Source organism: Callospermophilus lateralis, chromosome 1 (assembly GCF_048772815.1).
Source record: "Callospermophilus lateralis isolate mCalLat2 chromosome 1, mCalLat2.hap1, whole genome shotgun sequence".
NCBI classification, from domain to species: Eukaryota; Metazoa; Chordata; class Mammalia; order Rodentia; family Sciuridae; genus Callospermophilus; species Callospermophilus lateralis.
The window spans coordinates 147,933,873-147,956,661 of NC_135305.1; the positions used below are offsets into that span (position 1 = coordinate 147,933,873).

The following is a 22,789-nucleotide window of genomic DNA, read 5'->3' on the forward strand; positions in this document are numbered from 1 at the left end:
GTGCGGGTTCAGGCTGCAGCAGACAGATTCATCATTGGCGGCAGAGGCGGGGCGGGCTGGTGCGAGTGCTGGGTGAGCTGTAATTACGGTGATAACAATAACCAATAAGTCATCGCCGGCATCCCAGCAGGCTGAAGGCGATGATGAACCTCTTCTCCTGCCTCATTTATTCTCAGGAAGTAATTTGCTCGCGCAGAGGGATCTGCACTTGACCTGACTCCCGCCTGCCTCCTCTGGGAGGAGTTTAGGGGTCACAGGTCCCAGGGAGCCGCTTTCCACCCGGGGGACAGGGACACCACCTCAGGTTCCAGCCTGGTGTATGAGCCACTTGACAAAGGATCCCCGTTGCTCTTGGGATAAGATCAGAACCCAGGGCCTCACCTGTGCCAGACGGTGCTCCACCACCGAGCCACACCCCTGGCCTCTTTATGTTTCCCAGAGTGGCCTTGAACTTGCAATCCTTCCTGCCTCAGGGCAGCTGGGGTTACAGGTGGCTCATACCCTGGACACTTCTCATCAGTGCATGGTCTTTGCATACTCATAAATATTCATGAGAAGAGTGGACGTAAGGCCACAGGGTTCCCAACAGACAGAGCAGGGACCAGGGTGGTGTTTGAGCCGTGACCTGACCATGCACTGGCTGTGGGACCTGGAACACGTCACTTAGCCTGTCCCAGCCTGTTTCCTTATTTGCAAAATAAAGACAGGGGCACCTCCCTGGGAGGGGGGTTGTGAGAATTCAGGGCGGTGAGCCCCACGGACCAATTCAGAGCTGAGCCGATGCCCGAGAACCAGCAGCTCGTGCCGTCCATGTCGTTACTGCTGGGCTGACCCTGCCCCAGGAGGCGGGAGCATGTACCTGGGAGCTTTCGTCTGCAGCTCGTTCTCCATCATGACTGTCCTCCGGGCGTCTTCTCGAACCATCTCCAGGAGCTTTTGCAAATCTGATGGGAACATGAGAGGTGACCCTTGGATGGAGGGGGGACCCTGGGGACACAAGTGTGCACGGTGGGGCCCAATCCCCAGAGAGCTGGAGAGATCCCACTGGGGTCCAGGAGAGGTGGCAGGGGCCCGACCACGTGCCCCTCCATTTTCCTTCCAGCACCATGACTCCAGAGAGCCCCGGAGGCCTTGGGGGATCCGGCTTGCTCTTATCTCCTCTGCTCACCTTGAACTCTACCGCCACCCAGAGAACTGTTTCTAATCCTGAGAACAAACCCTTTCCCGTCTCCTCAGGCCTCCATTTTCCAAACTGGTGATTCACAGGCTCAACCCTGCTCACAAATGCAGTTAATCTGATTGGAGAGGCATGCAGACCTTTTAAAACCAGCAGGCTGCCCAGAAAAATCCAGACCTGCAGCTCCCCTAGGAGACACCCCCGCATGGGGCCGTGTTGCCCTCCTTCCTGCCCATGTTACCTGTGGCCTTAGACAGGTGTGTGCCCTTCAGCTCCCCGGGGCTCCCCCGACTCCTCACTGCGGAGCCCGACTTTCATTTCCATGCTTAATATTGTTGACGGTCACGGGTACAGAGGTATTTCTTCACACCTGACTTTTGTGGCTTGAGTTGTGACTCACAAAAGACACGGTTAGTCCCAATCCCTGGTACGTCAGAGAGTGACTTTATTTTGAAATAGAGCTACTGTAGGTCTAATGAGGAGTATGGTGGACACTTTATCCAATAAAATGAATGTCCTTATAATAAAAGGAGGGGCACAAGCTTGGAGGGAAGATGGCCAGATGGCCACTCGATGATGGGCAGAGATCCGAGTGCTGCAGCTACAAGCCAAGGACTCCCGGCAGCCACCAGAAGGCAGACGAGGCGAGGGGCGCCCCCTGTATGTTTCAGAGGACGCATGGCCCCTCTGCCACCTTGATGCTGGACATCCATCCACCATGGCTTTGAGGCAATACATTCTGTCATCCCAGGCACCAGGCTGTGGTGTTTATGGTGACAACTCAGAGACAGATCCCCTGACGTTTGCAAAAGTTAAAAAGGGAAATGTGGATCAAGTCAGCGATGTCTTTTGCAAAAAAGGAAATGGGAGAGTGAATCGCGTGTTACATGGATGCACATTTTGCAAATCCCTCACCCCTCACTCATGACCTCTCCCTGGCGTGGGACCTGCAGGACGCAGAAGCCTTGGGCTTGGGGGCTTCCTAGTCCTCGGGGTGGCAGCTGTCCTTGGTGCTGAAACACCCCAGTGTGTGAGGCTGCTCTTTGGTGGTAGCCTCTTCCTGAATTTCTCTCCAGATTTATGGACAAGGAGAGGAAAGAGGGGCTTGGAATGAGGGGGTCCTTTTTTATATTTTATTTAGAGACACAGACTCACTGAGTTGCTTAGGACCTAAGTTGCTGAGGCTGGCTTTGAACTCACCATCCTCCTGCCTCAGCCTCCCTCAGCTGCTGGGATTGTGGGCATCGCCATGGCACCGGGAGGTGATTCCATTTCCTCTGGATCTGATCTTGGTTTTTGTCTTGTCTGTTCCCACCACACCCTGGAATCTTCAGGGTGTGTCCATTAGTGAGGGAGAGTCACCTCCTTTCTTCCCTTCTCTTGGGGACCCAGCAGCAAAAATTGCCTTCTCCCCTTTCCTCCGCCAAAGCCTCGGGTGGGTGGATACAGTAAATGACCCCAGTGACCTGGCACATAGGACACCTTCTTAGAAGATCACATGCTAAGCTCCATGCTTGATGCACTCGGGGGTTTTCCTGCCCCCTGAACATCTATGGTGCCGATCAAATGAAACCCCCTGCGTTTGTAGCCCTGGATGGAAACGGTGAGACAGAGCAGATCCAGGGACTCCTCAAGGCTGCCCAGGAGAGGGCTGGTTTGGAAGGATGCAGATGCTTCAAAGTTGCCACAGTCCAGCTGCAGCAAAATAACCGGGGGGTGACGAGCAACTTGTGTAGATTGATACAGCAGGAGTGGGAGCCATTTATTGTAGGGCAGGAGGGGTATTTATACACTCCACACAGCTTATCTAATTAACATAATCAGATACAGCAGTCAACCAATCAGGAATCTCCACACTTAATGGCTCGCTGGCGTTACTTCTCAAACCACTCCCTCTGCAAAATGCCAGGCGCCATCCTGACTTGTTTACAGACTCTTAACACAAAGTGGCGCTTCCCCGAGGGGGGAGTGGGTCCTGGGGTGGATGTTTGCATGCAGAGAAACCTACTGGCTGCTCCATTCCCAGGCTGTGGGGATGCTGCGACCCATGGTTCCCAGGCCATGCCATTCAGCATGCTCCAGTCATCCGCTCAGAGAGGAGGAGTTTGTCCCCCCTTTTCCAGCCTGTCTAAGAATCAAACCCTGGAGTTACTAAATCCTTTCTTTTTTCTTTTTTTGGTACTGGGAATTGAATCCAGGGGCGCTCACCCACTGAGCCACATCCCCAGCCCTTTTTGTATTTTATTGAGAGACAGGGTCTTGCTGAGTTGCTGAGGCTGGCTTTGAACTCGCGATCCTCCTGCCTCAGCCTCCTGAGTCATGGGATGACAGGCGTGAAAATAAGGGAGGCCTTTTTGCTACGTGGCCTGATTCAAAGCAGAACCTTAGATAACAGAGGACCCACATTTTGAGTCGCTGTTTTCAGTGAGTTTCTCCCCTGCTTTCCAGGCCGGCAGGAGCAATGGCCTGGGCTTTGGTTTCCTGGGAATTGCCCTGCCATTGATTTGGGGAAGGGATCAGTCTGTGGAGAGGCCACCACCCTCTGTCTCCAGTGATTTGCATCCACCAAGACTTCATTATGCAGCTGGCCCCGGAAATGAGACCTTGGGCAAATGGTGCGTCTCTCAGAAGAGGACTCATGAATGCAGAATCAGCTGGAGGAGGTTTGGGAAGGCAACGAGAGGCTGGGGAATTAATCTACTTCTATCAAAGGCTGTGACTAACAGGGGGCAGGTTAAGATGTAAATGGAGAGAGGGGAGGAGGGTGAAGTAAGAAGGACTTTGCCTCTTAGAAGTTGGTCCCTGATGGAAAGACATTTCTCAGCACATTCTGCACCCACTGTGTCCCAGCTGGAGGTAAATAAGATATCTGTGCCTTCGGGGATCTCACCCTCCTTCCCCCTTTATTCCTTAGTAATAGTACTATGGTAACAAGACACATTTACTAGCACATTTTTTTCCTAATCATCTGCAATTGGGTGTGGCCCTATGACTAAGTTTTGCACAGTGAGACTTTAGTAGAAGGGTAGCACAGAGCTTCAGAAAAGGCTGCTCGAACAATATTTTGTCTACTTCCTTTTGCTTGAAGCCTAGAAAGGAGGGTGTGATGGCTGGAGTTCTGGCAGTCATTTCGGATCATGAAGTGATGTTGAAGGTGGCAGAGTAGAAAGACGCAAGAAGATAGGATTCCCTGATGAGCCTTTGGAAGTCACCTTCCCAGCCCTGGACTGGTCTTCTCTAATTGGTAAGAAAAATAGCCATCCTTCAGGTCTTTTTTATTGGCCAAAAGAAGTCCCTGTCTGATTCAGTGAGATGCAGTTATAAATTAAGTTCCCAATAAGAAGCCAAGATGAAAATACTGAGAGACTTGAAAAGAGGGAGCACAGGGAGGCAAGGAAGGCTTCGCAGAGTCAGGGCGAAGGGGAATCCCAAGTAGAGGAAGTCGCCCAAGCACTCGGGCCGTTTTAGAAGAGGAAAGTGTCTTGGTGTGAAGAGCTGAGCTCATCCTAGGTCTGGGTTTCTTGAGTCATGTTAAGATGCTGGCTCTGCTGTGTCAGTGTCCCTCTGGCTCCGCACGGAGAAACATTAGGAAGGACAAGAAGCAGGGAGACTGGTTAGGAAGGTGTCACTACCCTCTAGGTGACAGGAGATAAGTCTGGACGGGGTCCCAACCTCAGGTGGCTTCAGGGATCAGCAATAAAAAGAAAAAAAAATGAAAGATGCATGTGATGTAAGAAAACCGGCTGCTTTGGACTTTGTTCTATTTCTTACCTTTTTTTTTTTTTTTCCTAGAGACTTGGGGAAAGCACAGAGATTATGTGGGACGTGGGGCCAGATTTCCTGAGTTCGAACTCAGGAGGGACCCTTGGTGGCCTCCGTGGTGCCTGAAGAGCCTCCTGCCTCCTCCCTGTCCTGCCTTCGGGGCTCAAGCTGCGCCCACGAGGAACATGCGCAAGTTCTGAACTGTGGCCTCAAGCTGGGGCGCTTCTAGTGTTAGAGGCACAAGGGCCCGGAAGGGACACCGAGGGCCACCCAGACACCTTGACGAGCAAACCAGGTCCCCTTCCTCCTTCCTCCCAGTCGCCTGGAGACTCCCTGGGGTATTGGAAATAATTCTGAAGTCTCGGCGCTACAGAGGCCCTGCGCGCTCTGGCCCCTGGGTCCCTGCCCAACTCAAAGGCCAGAGCCGAGCCAAGCCTTTCTGATCTCCTGCCAGAATGAACCTCACTGCAGCCGGCTCCTTTCAACACCCAGATGCTTCATCGCCTTCTGAGCCCTGGGTACCTGACATGGCCTGGCTCTTTGTGATCTCTTGTTTCTCATCTGTAAGACGTGCTGTAACTTCGAAAATGCACCATAAGACCCGCCAAAGGATCACCCATCTGCGGAAGGCCTGGCTTGGCTTCTCCCCAGCTCAGCTAATAACTCAGCTTTCCAGGCCTTGAAGAGCCTTTTGGTAGCCCCCTGGTGACGAGGGGTAGGTGGCGGGATCATTCTGGTTGGCAGTTATGACTCTGAGCCTGCCCACTGCCCACTGCCCACTTCCTGCTCTGGCCCCTCAGGGCTCTGTACAGACTCTTGGCCTCCCTGGACCTCCTTACCAACCTCCGTGAGGCCGGGCATTGCAGAGGTGTGAAGGGGGACAGGCCTAGCCGGGCTCAGCGTGGACCCCACTAAGGGGACAGGCAGGGGGTTGTCCTGTGCAGCCGAGTCAATAATTTTGCAGAAGCCGGTCCCCTCCTTCCTGCCCTGCCTTCCAGCCACAATTCTGTCTGGCTGAGGTCTGAGGCTCCCCACCCACAAATGGTGTGAAAAATGGTGTGTGTGTGTGTGTGTGTGTGTGTGTGTGTGTTTGAATTTTCTTCTTGAGCCCAAAGCTGTCAGCGGGTTTTCTACCGTGCCTGTGTCCCCTCGTTTGTGACCAACACTGAAAAGTCTTGTTCCAGGGGGAGGGAAATCTCTCAGAAGACAGACCTGTTGGGCCAGACAGTAAACGTGTGGCTCCCTGGTGGCTGGGGGGGGGGGAGGGGCTGCTAATGGCCACCCGGTTAAGGTTTGCTTCTGGGTTGATGGAAATGTTGTAAAATCGGATTGTGGGGATGGATACACAACTCGGCAAACTTCCTAAAGTCATGGGACGGCCCATTTAAAAGGAGTGGATTTTACGATATTGAAAAGGTTCCTCGAGGAAGGCATTTTGAAAAGCAGGTGCCAAGTTTGGAACACTTAGCCTGGAAAATAATATAAAATATCTCATTAAAAATTTTTTATGTTGATGACATGTCAAGGTGACAGTGTTCTGAATACAACGGGCTACACAAAATACACTTTTTTTTTTTTTTTTTGGTACCAGGGATTGAACTCTGGGGAGCTTAATCCCCGGGCCACCTCCCCAGCCCTATTTTGCATTTTCTTTACAGACAGGGCCTCACTGAGTTGCTTAGGGCCTCACTTTTGCTGAGGCTGGCTTCGAACTCGCGATCCTCCTGCCTCAGCCTCCTGGCCTCTGGGGTGACAGGCGGGTGCCTGGCTGAACTAAACTTTTTAAATTCAGAAGGTACAATGAGGAGCTGGGATGTCTCCTAGCGGGATGCTGGGAGTCACTTCACCCGCTGGGGGAAGGGAAAGGGGCCCAAAGGAGCCGCATGGGGCTGGGGGACCCCTGTGCCTGTGCTGACTGAGGGGAGGTGGAACGGGCGGGCTCCTAAAGACATGATCACGTGGAGGTGGGTGGTGAGATCTTGGGTGGGACTTACTGATGTTCAGGGGCTCCTCGTCGGGCTTGGTGGAAGAGGACTCGTTGTCCTCGACATCTCTGCTGCCGGTCACCTGGGTGGCCACGCTCGGGGGCTCGTCGGAGCCGGGGTTCATGGAGATCATGCTGCTCTGCGGGGAGGACGCGCCGCTGGTGCGGGACAGGCTGATGGTGGAGCCCCGGCGGCTCAGCCGGCGGCTCACGGCCCTGATGACGGGGATCTTGAATTTCTTGGTCTGAAGGGAGGAGAGGAGGAGGTGAGTTCCGAGAGGGAGAGGGAAGAAGAAAGGAGGGACGGGAGGAGGGGACACCCGCCCGCACCCTGGGCCTTTGCTCCTGCTGAGCCCCGGGAGGCGTTCGCTGGATCTGGAGGGGACCCAGGGTCACAAGTCAGGATGATTTAAAAAAAGCAACTGAAGCAAATGTGACACAATCTGTGCTACTGAAGGAGGTCCCCACGTCCGTCTTCACCCCAGGAGGCCTGCTGTGGATTCCAAGGCTGTTGCCAAGGACCAGAACAGGGTGGTTGCTGGTTTGGTTTGGTTTTTGGTTTTGGTACCAGGGATTGAACCCAAGGGTGCTTAACACTAAGCTCCATCCCCAGCCCTTTTTATTTTATTATTTTGACACAGGGCCACACATAGTTGCCCAGGCTGAGGCTGGCTCTGAACTCGCGATCCTCCTGCCTCAGCCTCCCGAGCCGCTGGGATGACAGGCGTGCGCCACCCGCTACCGGCCCAGGACAGTTTTCAACTTTTCTTTTGTCATAACTGTTGGAGTTGACGTTTAAACTGTAAAGGAAGATAGGTCCAACGTCTTTAGCTACATCTTGGTTTTGGCCTCCAATGGCCTCCAATATGCTCACCAAGTCGATGCCCAGACGGGACCCGAGGGTGAAGATTTGTGTTCAGTGGTGTTTTCCAAAGAAGCTGAGAACCTTCTGGGCCTGGTGTTTAGGAGGTGGAGCGGGGGAGGCAGGTATGTCTGGTGGGTGGCGTTCTTGGGGGAGAAAAACCGCGGGGGTGGGAAGGCGTTGAAGGGATCAAGAGGCAGACAGAGAAGCTTGTGAGGGGAAGGGAGACTTTTGTAAGGGAAGAGATTAGAGAGAACGGGCTACAGGTGTGTAGAGCACACCTCGATTTAATATGTAGTGAAAATACACAGGATAGGGTGGAGAGAATTGTATCCAGCAGGTTCATTTCAGGAGTCCGTGGCATGTGATCAGAAGACACGCACTCACACGCAATTGTGCTGGGGATTGAACCCAGGGGCGCTTGGCCACTGAGCCCCATCCCCAGTCCTTTTCATTTTTTATTTGGACATGGGGTCTCGCTAAGTTGCTGAGACTGGCCTCGAACTTGTGATCCTCCTGCCTCGGCCTCCTGAATCTCTGGGGTTAGGGAGTGCGCCCCTACTCCCAGGAGAAGTCGTATTTTGATTGGCTGCCTCAAGGGGCCCTGAATGTGGGTGGAACTTCCCTGCAGTAGGAGAGGGGAGGGATTTCTTGGTTGCACAGGGGAAGGAGAAGGTCGGGGAAGGGGGAGAAGAAGGTGGGGGGAAGGCTATCGTGTGAGCTCTTCCTGGGCGTGGCTCTTCAGTGACATTCTACCCAAATGGCAGCATGCTTCAGAATGTGACAGATTGGGGGGAGGATTGGAGTTTGAACTGGGCTTAGCCAGACCTCCAAGGGGTTGCAAAGCGCCTGTGATAAAAGTCAAAGCAAATACCAAGAGTTGGCATGTCCTCTCCTTTGATTAATTAGGAGCTGGGAACAAGGCTCGCTCTGCCCTGACTTTGTGACAGCCCCTCTCCTGCCGGCCACCCAGGGGAGAGATGGTGTCAGAGCTCAGGGGTGGCACACACAGGTCGCCTCTGTTCTCTCTGCCACAGTACAGATTCCTGGGGCTGGAAACCGGACCCTTCTTCTCAATGTCAGATTTGGAGCCTGGACAGACGGTCGCGGGGGCATCTTGGAATCTTGCAGTGAGCCCTGAGCTCAGAGCCAAAGGCACTTACAAAACACCAGAGGTGGAACTGGGAGGACCTCAGGAGGGCCTTCCCTAGCCACAGTTTTGTGTGCATCTTCTCCGAGCTGGGATTTCATCTAGTGCTCCTCAAAGTTGCCAGTAATTAAAATTCAATTAACCACCCCAGCCAGGAAATTCCACAGTGAAGGGCTGACACTTCTGATTCATCGAGAGTGGTGGAAAAATAAAAATGTGGGGTGGGGTGGGGGGAGATGTGACAGGCAGCTTCAGCGTCTTGCTTGCCCTTTATTGAACGGACTTCCCCTGCGTTGACTTCAATCCTCAAATGCTTCTCTATTTTTTTTTCTATTTCACTCAGGGGCAATGGTAACCACATCAGTAGGGACTGACTTTTGGTAGCAGAATCCCTGAATGGTTCCTTAGACTTTCTAAGAAGCAGGGGTTGCAAACTGTGGCTCCCAGGGAGACATATTTAATCAGCCTGGATTTTTACACATTAGGAGATTTTTACAAAAAAACCTAAGTGGTTTTTTTTTTCTCTCTTGGAAAAGACAAGGCCTGAGTTTTTATTCTCATGTGACAAAATGAGCTGGCGCTGAGCAGAGGGGCTTTTCTCTAGCTTTCTTGGCTAAAGAGAAGCCACAGACCTCACCCCTCCCTACTGTGTCCCACCCGGGCTGATTCTTCCATCTGCACAATTTTCTTGGCCCTTTGGAACACAGCTAGGGCCCTGTCGAGGTCTACACGGTTCCAGAGAGATATCAAGGGCGGTGGGATTTCCAAATGCTCCATCCTTTATTGGCAGAGAAACTGAGATCAGGAGAGGGGACGAGGTCACATAGTGAATGGAGTCACCGTGACTGAACCAGGCGTCCTTCATCCCATCCAGTGCTCTCACGCCCCCAGAGTGGACCACACTACCGTCCGGGGTGGGACCCCACACAGGCTTGCTGGGAAATTTAATTTTGTAAGAGTTCGGCTCTTGCAATTCACTCCCCCCTCCTCCAGTTCTACTCGTGAATATTCCTGAAGGACATTCGTCAGGGTTTGCAGCTCCTGCTGCTCTGTCTGTGCATCTCTGGAGATGGATGTGCACAATATCTCCATAGCAACTTTCTGAGATAGAGACAAAAGCTCTTGCTTCTCAGATCTAGGAGCGGTCTGACAAAAAGAGCAGGAAAATGGTGCAAATGGTCTGTGGAGGGGAACGTGCAGTGGAAGAGCTCAAGGTTTAATAAATAGACAGACCCAAGATGAACCCCTGCCTCTGCCACCACCCAGCTGTGTGACCTCATGCAACTTACTTAACCTCTCTGAACTCCAACTTCCTCCTCTCCCACCAGAGGATAAGAATAGTGTCCCGTGGGGTTATTAAGAAGGCAGAGTTGAATAATTCAAGTAAAGAACTTCCTTCGCATAGAACTGGCCTCCTTATGAGTACATTGATGGAAAAACGGCCTCTAAAACCTGCTAAGCAGGCTCAGCCTTTCCGCAGTTTCAAAGTGAGTTTGCAGATGGTGTCTTTGTGTTCTTCACCACAACTGTGAGGTAGGCAGGGACCAGCACTATGTCCATTTTATGGGTGAGGGACAGACAGGCTCAGCCAACACTAGAGTCTTCGCTTCCTGAAATATCGCCTCCTGCCTCGGGCAGTGTTGGGAGGCTTGTTTATTTAGTAGATGAACCAGGCAGTTTTGGGGTGAGGAGTAGCTTGGGGTTGAGATATTTTCTTAACAATGAGCACACATTCTAATTTGTAGGGAATCTTGTCTGTCGAAGCACTCAGCAGAGAGAGAGAGGGAGAGAGACAGAGACAGGGAGAGAGAGAGAGAGAGAGAGAGAGAGAGGAGAGTGAGGGTTATTGATTTAGGAGGTGGAGTGAGATGAGTCCATTTCCTCCTGGTGACATCTTATTGAACAGCCGCTCAGCACCCCCTCTCAAGCAGCGTCCAGCCCAATGTCATTTTTCCTATAATCCCCAGATAACCATTTTAATTAAAATTTATAAGAACCATCCAACAGCCTGTGGTCTCTGACTTCCTTTCACTCCAAAAGCCAACAAGGAAAAAAAAAAAAAAAGTTTGCATTAGAGGAAAGATGGGCAAGATCCGCCCCTGCCCAGGCCGGGGGCTGGTAGCCACCGGGCAGGGCGGCCCGCAGCTGGTTACCTTTGGTGTGGCCACGAAGTGCTCCCACCTCTGAGCCATGGACTTGTCCTTATTGATTTTCTTTATCGAGCTCTTGCTTCCCCCGGGGTCCCTGAGTGAGAAACAGCTTAATGAGTTCTCTGTTTGCACAGACTTTGTTTATTACAAGTTTTCTTTTCTTTTTTTGAAACGTAAGAACCAGGGGATGGATGGTGGCTGGCCTCGGATCAGATCCCCACCCCCACACCTGCCCTGATGCTCTGCAGCTGAGTCTTTGCAACCTGGAGGCCAGGGGGGACCACTGGCCCTGGCCCGGGCTGAAGGAGGCGGGCTGTCTCTGTGTGGGTCTCACATCCGTGTGCTCTGGGACTCCAGGACAAGTCTCAGATGAGGTGGGAAGCATGTTCCTTTGTGAATGTTTTGCATGTTCTAGGACTTCAGGGTCCCTGCCTCCGGGGCACTTTGGAGCAACACAGAGAATATCACCCGATGGGGCTGGGGTAGCCGGGGGAGGGGTTTGCACAGTGACAGTCACTGGTTCAAGACTTATTGAAGCCCAAGTTCTGTTGGAGGCTATTTTCAAGACGTTTCTGTGTCCTTGCAGAATCCCCTCGGTCGCTGAGATCCTGTGATGCTGTCATTATGGTCCCATTTTGCAGATGAGAAAACAAAACTCGGGGTGGGGGGCTCCCACACTCACCCAGATGCAGATTTACAAAGCCTCAGGACCTTCCCTCTAGGGGTGCCTTCTCCAAGGACCCTGTACCTAAGTTTATGTTGCAATTTTGTATTATTATTGGTGTTGTGTTGTTGGTGGTGGTACTGGGGACTTAACCCAGTGTCACTCTACCCAGGAGGCTGGCCTTGGACTTGTGATCCTCCCGTCTCAGCTTCCCAAGTGGCCTGGATTGAGGGGCCCAGAGCCTGGCTGGTCACTCCCTGGAGAGGGGACTGAAGCCCCAGCAGGCTCCGTTGGTGACGTGCCCGTCAACCCTTACCTGAGACCTGAAGAGCTTGTTTTGCCGCTAAATTCTTATAATTCAGGCATTTTTGGAAGAAAATATGCTGCCTCTGTTGTGTGTGACCATGATCCCCCCAATGGGGTCCCGGCAACGCTTTATAATCGAACGCGTTCATGTTTCTTTAACAAAATACATGGATATTTATATCAGTTAAATAAAGACTTTAAACAGCATCAGGTTGTGGCACCTCGTCAATTTGGTTCAGGTCAGATTTTGCTGCCAAATGAGTTAGGGAAACAGTGGTTCGGAGTCTCGTTAGACTTTGGGCTTGTGGTTATGGGGCAGGGGGTCTCTATTGATAGGCAAGGTAGGGGGGTCGCAGGGTCTGATGTCTTGTGTGTCTGTAGATTGGTTGATTGGCCCATCCATCAGCCATCCTCCCAACCCCCACCTTTCTCTCTCTCTCTCTCTCTCTCTCTCTCTCTCTCTCTCTCTCTCTCTCATCCCTTTTTCTCTGCAGAAAGGATTTTAGAGGCCTGGGATCCTTTTGCCCTTTGTCCGGCTTTCTTCTAACCTGGAGCAGGGCCTGGGGGACGTGAGGGTCTGGGCTCGTGGGGAGGGGCTGCCCAGTGCTGGTGGCCGGTCCCAGTGCTCAGCTCTCCAGAGGCAAAAGATGATCAAGATAGACCCAACTTAAGATGGGGGGCCTGGGTAGCATCCAGGGACTCTTAAGGGGACCGTCTGTCCTCACCAGCACGGACCTGTTGGACAGACACCGGCTCACAACCACGGGACACGAGATGCACACAGGTCCGGGTAGAAGAAGTCAGGCTGGGGAGGTCGGGGGTGAGTTTGGGTCTCCAAGCTTTTTGTAAGACACAACACAAAGCCCCCTGAATAATTAACAGAGAAGCTCATTTAAGTTGGTTCTGCCAGCCTCCCCCCACCCCCAGAGTAATCAAATTAGGGAATATTTAAAATCCGGCCAGAGGAAGAACGGGCAGTCCTTCAGCCCTAGAAACAATCTTGGAGCTCGGGGCGCTTTTGAAGTCTGGTTTGAGGCGCACCAACGGGGAGCCCCTGGCTTCTGCGCCGGAGGTCTTCTTTCAGGACCACAGGGCCTTCTGCTTTTCTCTCTGCTTCGGCGGCCCCTGTTGAGTTGCCAGCTTTTTTTTCTCCAAGTTCAAAAGCAACCCCCTTCCCCTTTTAAAATTAAATCTGGCCCCAGCCAGGCTTTCAAAAAATCTGAAAGATTCAGGCCCAATCGGGAAGAGGGAAGTTTTCCGCCAATGCTGACTTCCAAGACGACCTGAGATCTATTGCCACTTCAAGGGGCCACGTTAAATGAGCTAAAAAAACGCAGTGAGTCTCCCGCAGACCTTCAAACGCCCCCCGAGCCCTGGCACGGCAAAGCCACCCACACCGAAAAGCCCTGGTTGGACAGAATCGGTCTCTCTGATGTTTCATTTTCAGTAGCAAATAAACCAAACGGGGAGATGGATAGGTGGGAGGACAGGACAAAGCCACAGGGGGCAGCGATGGCCACCGTACACCTGGTGGGGAAGGGCAGGGCCAGCTGCAGGTCCTCCCCCAGTGGCCTGGTGGCGAGATCATTAGTGCAGTCCACCCGCTTCCCTGCTCCCTCAAGTCAGGGGCGACTGGCTTTGTTCAAAAATACATGAGCGTGAGCCAGCGAGCGAGCGAGGGGAGCCTTGGGCGGAGGCTTTACAGGCCATCCTGGAGTCATCTGGCGGGAGCTGGTGCTGAGATGGCGCTTCTGTCAGCCCTGCTCCCCCGCCTGGCGGTAATGAGCAGAGAGCGGGACGCATCAGGGCAGCAAGAAAGGAGCTTCTGTGGCATGAAGCCGCTGAGATCTGGGGGTTGCATGTTACTGCAGTTTAATCAAGATCCCCTAATTGATGCTCCCAATGCCCCGGGCCAGTCCCCCTGAGCATCAGAACCAGAAGAGGGTGATCTCAGTGGGTAGACCCGCTGTTCCAGAGTCCCGCTGCCCACTGCTTCCTGAATGCACGACTTTGTGGGAAGTTCTGTAGCCTCTCTGAGCCCCGTCTGTAAAATGGGGAGATAATATGAGCTATGCAAATGATTCCTGTGCAGAGGAAAAGAAGTGGGGCTCGTTAAGAGCCGGTGGGTGCCTTGTACAGAGAACCAGGTACCGTTCGCCTACCCACAGCGATGGTGTGCTTTTCACAGAAGAGATGTTTTTTTATAGGGGGGGGTACCAGGGATTGAACTTGGGGGCACTTGACCACTGGGCACATCTCCAGCCCTATTTTGTGTTTTATTTAGAGACAGGGTCTCACGGAGTTACTTAGGGCTTCACTTTTGAGGATGCTGGCTTTGAACTCGCCATCCTCCTGCCTCAGCCTCCAGGGAGCCACTCAGATGACAGGCGTGTGCCATTGTGCCTGGCTACATCAGAGATTTTACTGTGACTTTCAGGAGGAGCAGATGGTGGGGACGAGGCCCCAGGGCAGCTCCATGGGGGAGAAGTAGCTGTGATTTTCAGACCATTATTTCCCCCTTTGGAAGGTTTCTGGGGGATCCTGTTGGCCAGAAATCAAGGGAAAAGGGCGTTGAGAACGGTCTCCTCTCTTTTGATGGTGTCTTGTCCCTGGCCGTCATTTGAAGATGTCCGTTTACAGTGGCAACCTGCAATTGTCTCCACCGCTCCACTCTCACTTTCTGACTCACACTGGGGCTGAAAACCTGTGCCTCGGGGTGGAAAGTCAGTTGACCGGTTTAGCATGGGTCCACCTGACCAGGGCTGAGGGCAGGAATGGCAGATTCTGTACCTGGGGGTGGGCAGAGGCGGATCCCTTGGGATCCCCAAGGCCAGACGGCCCCGCCCTGCCTCAGGAGGGAGGAGACCATCTGATCATCCTGCCGCCTGCTCCCGCTCCCCGATGTCTGCTGGGGTACCAGAGCGACGGGATTGCAGCCACACAAAGCTCGGAGCAGGGGAAATCAAGAACTCCCTAACCTGTCACTTCCTGAGCCAGCCTTTCCAACTTCAAAGCACAGCCCCAGGCCCTGCCACTATATCCCATCACCCATTCATTTCCTCAGACACTTAGAGCTATCTCAAATTATCTTGACTGTGACATGTTGATTATCTGTTGTCTTCTCGGGAGGGAAGCTCCTGAGAGCAGGACTTGGGCTGTTATCTGCACTGCAGCCTTCCCAGCAGTGTGCCACCAGCAAAAGGCAGAGCTGGAGGACAGTGACATATTCTTGGGTGGGGGTGGGGGTGGGGCAACAGGACGAAGGGCAGGCCCCTTTAAATATAAGCCATTTCAATAAGAAGTGCCACTGGGTGCGCTGGTCAAGGAGGCTGCCCTGTTGCAGGAAAGGGAAAATTTTGGAAAAACTTCCAAACTTGGAGAATTGGTGAACATATTTCTGTATATTCTTAACCCATCAGCTCCAGAGGTGCAGCTGCGAAGGGATGCTCCTCCTGTGTTAAGTTAAACAGGAAGCCCGGAGTGGCAAAGCCGTATGTGCAGAATAATACTTTCAACCTTTTAAGAAAGAAAATGATGCCTAGATCACCTTGATAAGTGGGTCCCTTTTTAATGTGCCACTTTGTAGTGAGATGATCTGTCTTTTTTTTTTTCCTTGAGGGAGGGCACCAGATGATTCTCTAAATTAACTGGAGACTTTGGGCTTCGGCTACAGACACTGGAAATAATCCTCAATGGTTGAGCACCCAAGCTCTCTAGCTGGGTTCAGATCCCGACTTCTCTTGGGCTAGCTCTGCCGCTTGAGGAAGATGACTCCCATCCTCTGGGCCTCCGTGTCTGCACTGGCCCGGTGGAATGGGGCTCAGATGAGGTTGTAGAGCCCGAGCAGTGCCCGATTCTGTGCTCCGGCTATTTCCGTTATGAAATAGTGGTTGGATTTAGGGGTTCGTATTGAGCCACCAAAGTGTGAGTTCTTTTTGAGCCATCTATATTTTTTATAAGGAAGGGGGTGTTCTTCGTGCCTAGACTCCTTCCATAAAAGTTAGGATTGCTGAGAGTTTGCTAGAATGCAGGTTCTCAGGCCCCAACTTGCTGGATCAGAATCTTTATCCCCCAAACCCCCAGTGAAGAGTGGGTGCAGAGGGCAGAGGGGTCTGTCTGGGGCAATCAGAGGCAATGAGACCTAGACGTCTGAGCTGCTTACTTGGCTCCAGGGGACAGCACAGGTCTGTGGGGACAGCTCTGTGTGGTGTCCCCCACCTGGAGGGTAAACTGGTGACTCTTGATTCTCTCCCTTCTTTTGCAAGGTCTCCCCTACTTTTCCCCAAGGTGACTAGGGAAGATGGCAGAAGGGATGTGGCCGGAGAGGGCACTGCCATGTTTGCTCACCTGCTCCTCCAGAAAGTTCTACTCAGGCTTAGTCCCTTGGAAAGATAGTCTTTTTTTTTTTTTTTTTTTTTTTTTGGTACCAGGGATTGAACCCAGGGGTGCTTAACCACAGAGCTATATCCCCAGCACTTTTTGTGTTTTACTTGGAGACAGGGTTTCCCTGAGTTGCTTAGAGCCTTGCTGAGTTGCTGAGGCTGGCTTTGAGCTCACGATCCTCCTGCCTCAGCCTCCGAGCCACTGGGAAGACAGATGTGTACTACTGAGCTCAGCCAAGATATTCTCTAATAAGAATACTGTCAATTCAGGTCTAAAACCTCTATTTCAAACCACCCCCCAAAGATTGAATAACAAGATTTTAATAACTTATTTGGCAGCAAAATGTGACCTGAAAGGAGTTGACCTTTATTTAGGAACTTAGGATAAATATTCATTTTTTTTTGTTTCCTGCAGACTCATTTCTGCGCTGCCCCGGGCCTCCTTGGGAGTGTGACGTTCTATATGGTAGATACCTCATACTTCCTTTTTAAACTAGGAAAAAAAAAAGTCAGACTTCTGAAACATAGTTGGCCCCAAGGACAGAAAGACTATGGACCTTCATACAAAAATAATCAGGTGTGACTTTGTCTAAAAAGAGGTGTGTACCTCTTGCAGAAGGATGATTGTCACAGTATGGAAGGCTGGTTTCTCTTCTTGGTCTGAACCCTATCGTCTGACCAATAGAAACAAACTCTCTTACGAGCAGTAGGATTAATAAGGGTGCTGAGATGTGGTGCTATGTTTGAATTGCTGTAGGAGGAAATTGGGAATTGAGAAGATTTCCCCCCTCCTAAGTAAAACAGAGACTCAGATGCAGCTAATCCTAAAATCTGTTGTCTGCCCGTTCACTTGACCAGCCATCAGTCCATCCAGCTATGAGATCCTCGTGCTGTGAATGCTGATGGTCCCCCTTGAAGCATTCTAGCTGCCCCTTGGTCAAATCTCGCTGTGTGTGCCAAACCCTCGCGGAGGTATTGAAGCACCCCCACATTCCTGCTATCAAATCCATAAAGAGGGGGACTTGGTATGCAGATGTCATGATGCTCTGGGAGCCACGGGTCACCGGGGATGGATATTTCCCTTCAGAAAATCCACGGGGGCTGGCAGGGTCAGGGTCTGGGTCTCAGAATTAACACCAGGAGGGGCTGGCTCTCGGCTGATGGAAATTCGGATGAGCATTCACCAGAACTGGGGACCTGGGGTTTCTTCTTGGGGTCGTTCCCTGAGGTGTTTCTCTTTGGAGTTAGATATTTTTGGTGGGCCTCGTGTGTTTGCCCAGTGACCCAGTGACCACGGATCTCATCTGCTGCTAAAATTCTGCTCAGAAGTTTCTTTTCTAGCCTGAAGTCCCAAAGGCATCCATAACCAGGAATTTTTGTCTCCCACAGCTGTCATTTAAACAGACCCTGGGGTCCTGGAGTTGGCTCACATGGACCAGTGAGAACCCAGGTGCAACTCTTCCCAGCTCCAAGCTGGCCATCTTGAAATCAGCCTCGGCGGGGTATTTACACCAGGGACATTGGCCTTACTACAAACCGCGTCTCTCCAGGCCCTGAATAACTGCCTGTTAAACATTTACCATCAATTCCCGGGGCCCGTGTCAAAAGTCCCCACCAGGAGGAAATGGTCTACTAGAGAAAAACAAGACCCCCAAGATGCTCTCCCTGCCAAAGGCAATCTCTTGAACTGCAGTATTCTCTTGGGTCTGTCTGAATCATTCTGATTCTGCTTTTAGAGAGCTGGGCAACCTTAGACCCCTGCCCTTATCAATCATGGCGGAACGTTCGATACTCAATGAGACCAATGTGTCTTTTTACTGCCATCAACAATTTTTTTTTTTTTTTTGGTTACGTTCTGAGCACGTTTTTTTTTTTTTTTAAAGTAAAGAAAATAAAGATGGCTGTTTCTCTTTCCTCCGTCCACATCCTACATGATGCTCTCCCCTCTGTGAGGGAGGGTGGGTGTGTACACGTCGGAGGCAAGGTTGCTGTTGGTGGCTGGGTCGGGGAGATGAAATGCAATGCAGTAGTCCCCAGGCTCAGGGGCTTTTTTCTTAGAATCTAAGCAACCGACGATGGAAAAAAAAAAATATGTACATGTTGCTTTGACCTAGCGATTCCCATTTCTCAGAATCCAATCAAAAGAAATATTCACAACTGGGCAAGAAAGATATGTGTAAGAATGTTCTGTGAAGAGCCACTTGGAATGTCAAAAATTTGAGAACAGCCTCCGTGTCTGTCAATGAAGATATGCTTATCTGAATTATGTTCCATCCACACAACAGAATGCCCCAGTGTGTGTGCCTTTCAATATGAACAGAAAGCGGAAGATGGGTAGGTGCCATCATGAGTCCCTGTAAAAGGCGAGGGTGGGGAATCAGGTAGAGAACAACATTTTAAACCATTTTCCATTAAAAATATCTGTGAGCCAGGCACAGTGGTGCAAGCCTGTAATAATCCCAGTGACTAGGGAGGCTGAGGCAGGAGGAGGTTTGCAAGTTGAGGCCAGCCTCAGCCACATGGTGAGACCTTGTCTCAAAATACAAAGTAAAAAGGTCTGGGGATGTAGCTCAGTGGTAGAGTGTCCCTGGGTTCAGTCCCCTGTACCAGAAAAAAAAAAAAAAAAAAAAAAGTATGTGTGTATTTTTATAAGGTGAAGAAGGCATTAAAGCGATTTGGAATGGCACACCTTAAACCTTTAAAAGGAGTTTTTCTCTAAGGAGGGAATAAAAGCTTTTATACTTTATATGCTTATAAATTTTTTTTTGAAAAATTTCTATGAGTAAATTGCATTCACTCATAACTTGGACAGTTTGGTTTTGAAGAAAAATGAATAATGCATGATGAATGTTTGAAGGCTGTGGGTTTCAAACAAATTCTGGGAATCATAAAAGATATTTTGTAAATAACTGAGGGGCCAGGGTGGGCGTGGGGCCCTGGGTCTCTCAGCCCTTAAATCTCTTCCTTCCTGAAGAAAGTCCATTTGGAACAATCTGGTTTACATTACAGGGATTTTGATGTTAAAAAGAAAAAAGTAAACTATTACTGCTTAAAAAATAGTTTGTAAGCCACTGCATCAAAAAAAGATGACAATAGTTACTAATATGTTGATAGATGCAGAATCCATATTGGTGATCGCATTTGAGGCTAGTTTATCCGGGTCCTGGTGCAAGAGGTGAACTGGGGACTAGGAGGGACGGGTGGCCCATGTCCTGGAGGAAGGAGTTAATGAGGACTCAATATTTGGAAGAGAAGAAAACTGAACTTTCCCGGGAGGCAGGGCTTCTGGAGGCTCCGGGCCCATGAAGGTGGAGGAGAGACCCTTAGCACTGGGGATGGGGTTTATTAAACTCAGCCTGTGGTTTTCACAGGACAAATCCTGTTCCTCAAGACTGGGTTCCTTATTATTATTTTGTGTCCCATTTTTTTTTACAGACAATTTGATTTCTTAATGAATAAGCCTCGTCCGTTCCTATTTCTTGTTCCACCTTGCATGCCCCGTGTGATGCTTGCTACCGTGGCCTCAAAGCTTGGGCATGAGCCCTGTCCCCTGGAGGTGATGCTCCTGACCCTTTTCTTGGCCTGGACAAAGTGTTCTGGAAGCTTCTGCCTGGGCAAACCCCAGCTGCCCCAGGGAGCCGCATCTCAAGTCCAGACATCCTTGGGTCCAAGTGGTGAAACAGCGCCCAGAACACATTGAAAAGACAGCGCAGCCAGACCAAGCAGCTCCTTGAGATGAAGGAGCAAATCAAGGACAGGGAGATAAGGGAAGAAGAAAAGGGACCCGGAGAAGGAGGGAGAAGAAGAGAAAAGAGAAAAACTAAAAAATGGTAAGGAGGAGACGCCGTCCCCAGGAGGGCTGGAGAGCAGTCCGGCTGAGGATCTGCCAATTTCTGTGGTGTAAGTTCTCCCACTGTGACGGGCTGATTTCAAGCCACCCGTGTGATGTTGCTAGGCTGCAAGGGTCTGCACCCAATTGGGTCTCTGTGAGCTGCTTCTGCCCTGCCCTGTTTGGATCCCTCAGAACATATGGAGCCCCTAAAGCAACCTGGTCACCTGGTCACCGGGAAGGACGAATGGGAGGGAGGAGCGGAGGGCAGCCCTTCCCCCGCTGCCCGGGCTGGAGCTAGCGCGGGGCAGGGTGGAGGCGCAGATGCCTACTTGAAATTCCAGCAGGTGGTCACCGACTTCATGGTGTGGTGGGTGTGGTCGATGGTCAGGGACTCCAAAAGCCAGTGAAGGGCGCAGAGCTGGCGGAACAGGGGCTCGCTGCAAAGACACGGGGAGGGGACACAGGGGGATCCCGTTACGACAATCTTCACGGGAAAAGCCTGTTTTTTTTTTGGGTACTGGTGATTGAACCCACCTCCCCAGCCCATTTTATTTTCCATTTGGAGACAGGGTCTCTCGAAGTTGCTTAGGGCCTTGCTCAGATGTCGAGGCCGGTCTCCAACTTGCCAGCCTCCTGCCTCAGCCTCCTGAATGGCTGGGATTACAGGCACGGGGCATGTGGATTGGGCACACATCCTGTCATCAGCCCCATTCTGGAGACGGGGAATCTGTGACTCAGAGAGGTTAGGAAGGTCTGCCCATCACCGGGCCAGCAGGGAGCAGAGCCATGATTCGAAGCGAGATGATCCTGGGCCAGCAGTGGGGGTTAGTGTGTGGTGCGGGGAGACAAGGGGCGTGTCCCGAGCTGGAGTCTCGACTCTGGCAAATGAGGGAACCGAGGGAATTAATGACCAAGCACCTGGCTGTTTATCCGATCAAAGGACAATAAGGAAGTCTGGTGACAGGTAGCCTGGAAACCAAGGAACTAGTGCAGTCACTACTTTTTTCTTCTTAATCAAAGGGGGACCCAGGGGGGTCCTTAAATGTGGAGTCCTTTGTCTGAAGATGCAGCTTGATATTGAAGAAAAGCTCACTGAGCGTGATACCTGAAAACGCAACTGAAACACTATTTAAAATAGGTCCTAGCTACCTTTTCTGAAGGTGGGGGGCATGTCATATAAACATCTACAGTGAGCCAGCTACTTTTTCCCACGTCATTTATTTCTCCCCCAAATCTGCGGAGGTGTGAGTCATGATCCATTACTGTTTTGGAGAAGGGGAAACTGAGGCTCAGAGAGGTGAAGTGAGTTACCTGAGGTCACACAGCTGCGAGTAGAGAGGATTGGTCTGATTCCTCCCGGATTCTGTGCTGTCCCGGGCCTGAGCCCTGCCTCTCGCGGAGGCCTCGCTCTCCTGGGGTGAAGCCGCCGTGGCGGTCGGGAAGGGTTAACAGGCTGCCTGTGTCTTTCTGGGACTCAGCTGTCCTCGCCTTCCACGACCGACTTCCCTCCCACTAGCACAGCACAGGCCTCCAGGACCAAGCCCTGTAACTGCCTTTCCTGAGACTGCATCCCTCCTGGGCTAACGCTCCAAGAACACAGCAGTGGGCAGTGGGTGGGCAGGGGCTCCACTGTGGAGACGGCTCTGCTTGGTCACGGGTGTGATGGGGATGTGGGCCCGTGAGCTGAGTCCCTTCTGCAGGGGACGGGCGTGGGTGCAGACCTGGTCCCCACCTTCCCCTGCTGAGCCCCTCTGAGCCCCCTAAACCACCCGTCGTGGCTCCATCGTGGCCCCCCATCTCTGTATGTGGAAGCCCTCACTCCAGTGCCCCTGGCTGGGATGGAACTTGGAGGCAGGGCCTTTGAAGAGGCCACTCAGTTAAAACAAAGTCCTTAGAGTGGGTCTGGCCGGCGTCCTGGGAGGAGGCGGAACCTCAAGGGACAAGGTGACACGGAGCCCTGTTCTCTGCTCCTGGCGCATGTTTCCCTTCTCTGCCTTTCAGTGACGGGGCTTCAGCTCATACCTCACCTCCACCGGGAAGCCCTCCTTGATATCTCCAGGCCTGGGTTAGGCTCTCTCCAAGGACTTTCTAAAGCATCCCCATGTCTTCAGTGGGTCCCTCTGTCCCTACCCTTTGGGTCCTCGCTCTATGATAACTAGTTTTTTCGCCCCGCCAGTCCACGGACCTGCAAACCACAGAGCCCTGCCCAGCCCGGGGCTCCCGGTGCTGGGCAGAGTGGGCTCAGTGTGTTTCTGGTTACTGAACGGAGGATGGTGGGGACGGACTGGTCCAGATCTGACGTTTTCCTGAAGCTGATAACTTGGGGTGGCCAAGAACCACTGAGACAGGACATCGTCACAAGAGCCCCCTCAGAACAGCGGTGAACACTTGGCAAAGAGCGTTTACTTTGTGTCCGACCCTGTTTTCTGTGCTCGACACCCAGAAGCCAATTTCGTCCTCATGAGTCCCCGTGGGGGAGGCCTCGGGGTCAGCCCCATTTTGCAGCTGGGGAAACAGAGG

The 22,789-nt window shown here is 51.9% G+C and overlaps 1 protein-coding gene across 1 annotated transcript in view; it reads right to left on the bottom strand.

The window, feature by feature from the left end:
• The window catches only part of Ccdc60 (coiled-coil domain containing 60), an 80,663-nt gene that overhangs the window by 12,150 nt on the left and 45,724 nt on the right, over positions 1 to 22,789 (bottom strand). Inside the window, exons 5-8 of the mRNA XM_077110160.1 lie at positions 20,599 to 20,706; positions 11,089 to 11,179; positions 6,934 to 7,168; positions 860 to 944 (exon numbers count right to left, since the gene is read on the bottom strand). Of these exons, the coding sequence (XP_076966275.1) occupies positions 860 to 944; positions 6,934 to 7,168; positions 11,089 to 11,179; positions 20,599 to 20,706 (519 nt within the window). The remainder of the gene's footprint in view (positions 1 to 859; positions 945 to 6,933; positions 7,169 to 11,088; positions 11,180 to 20,598; positions 20,707 to 22,789) is intronic.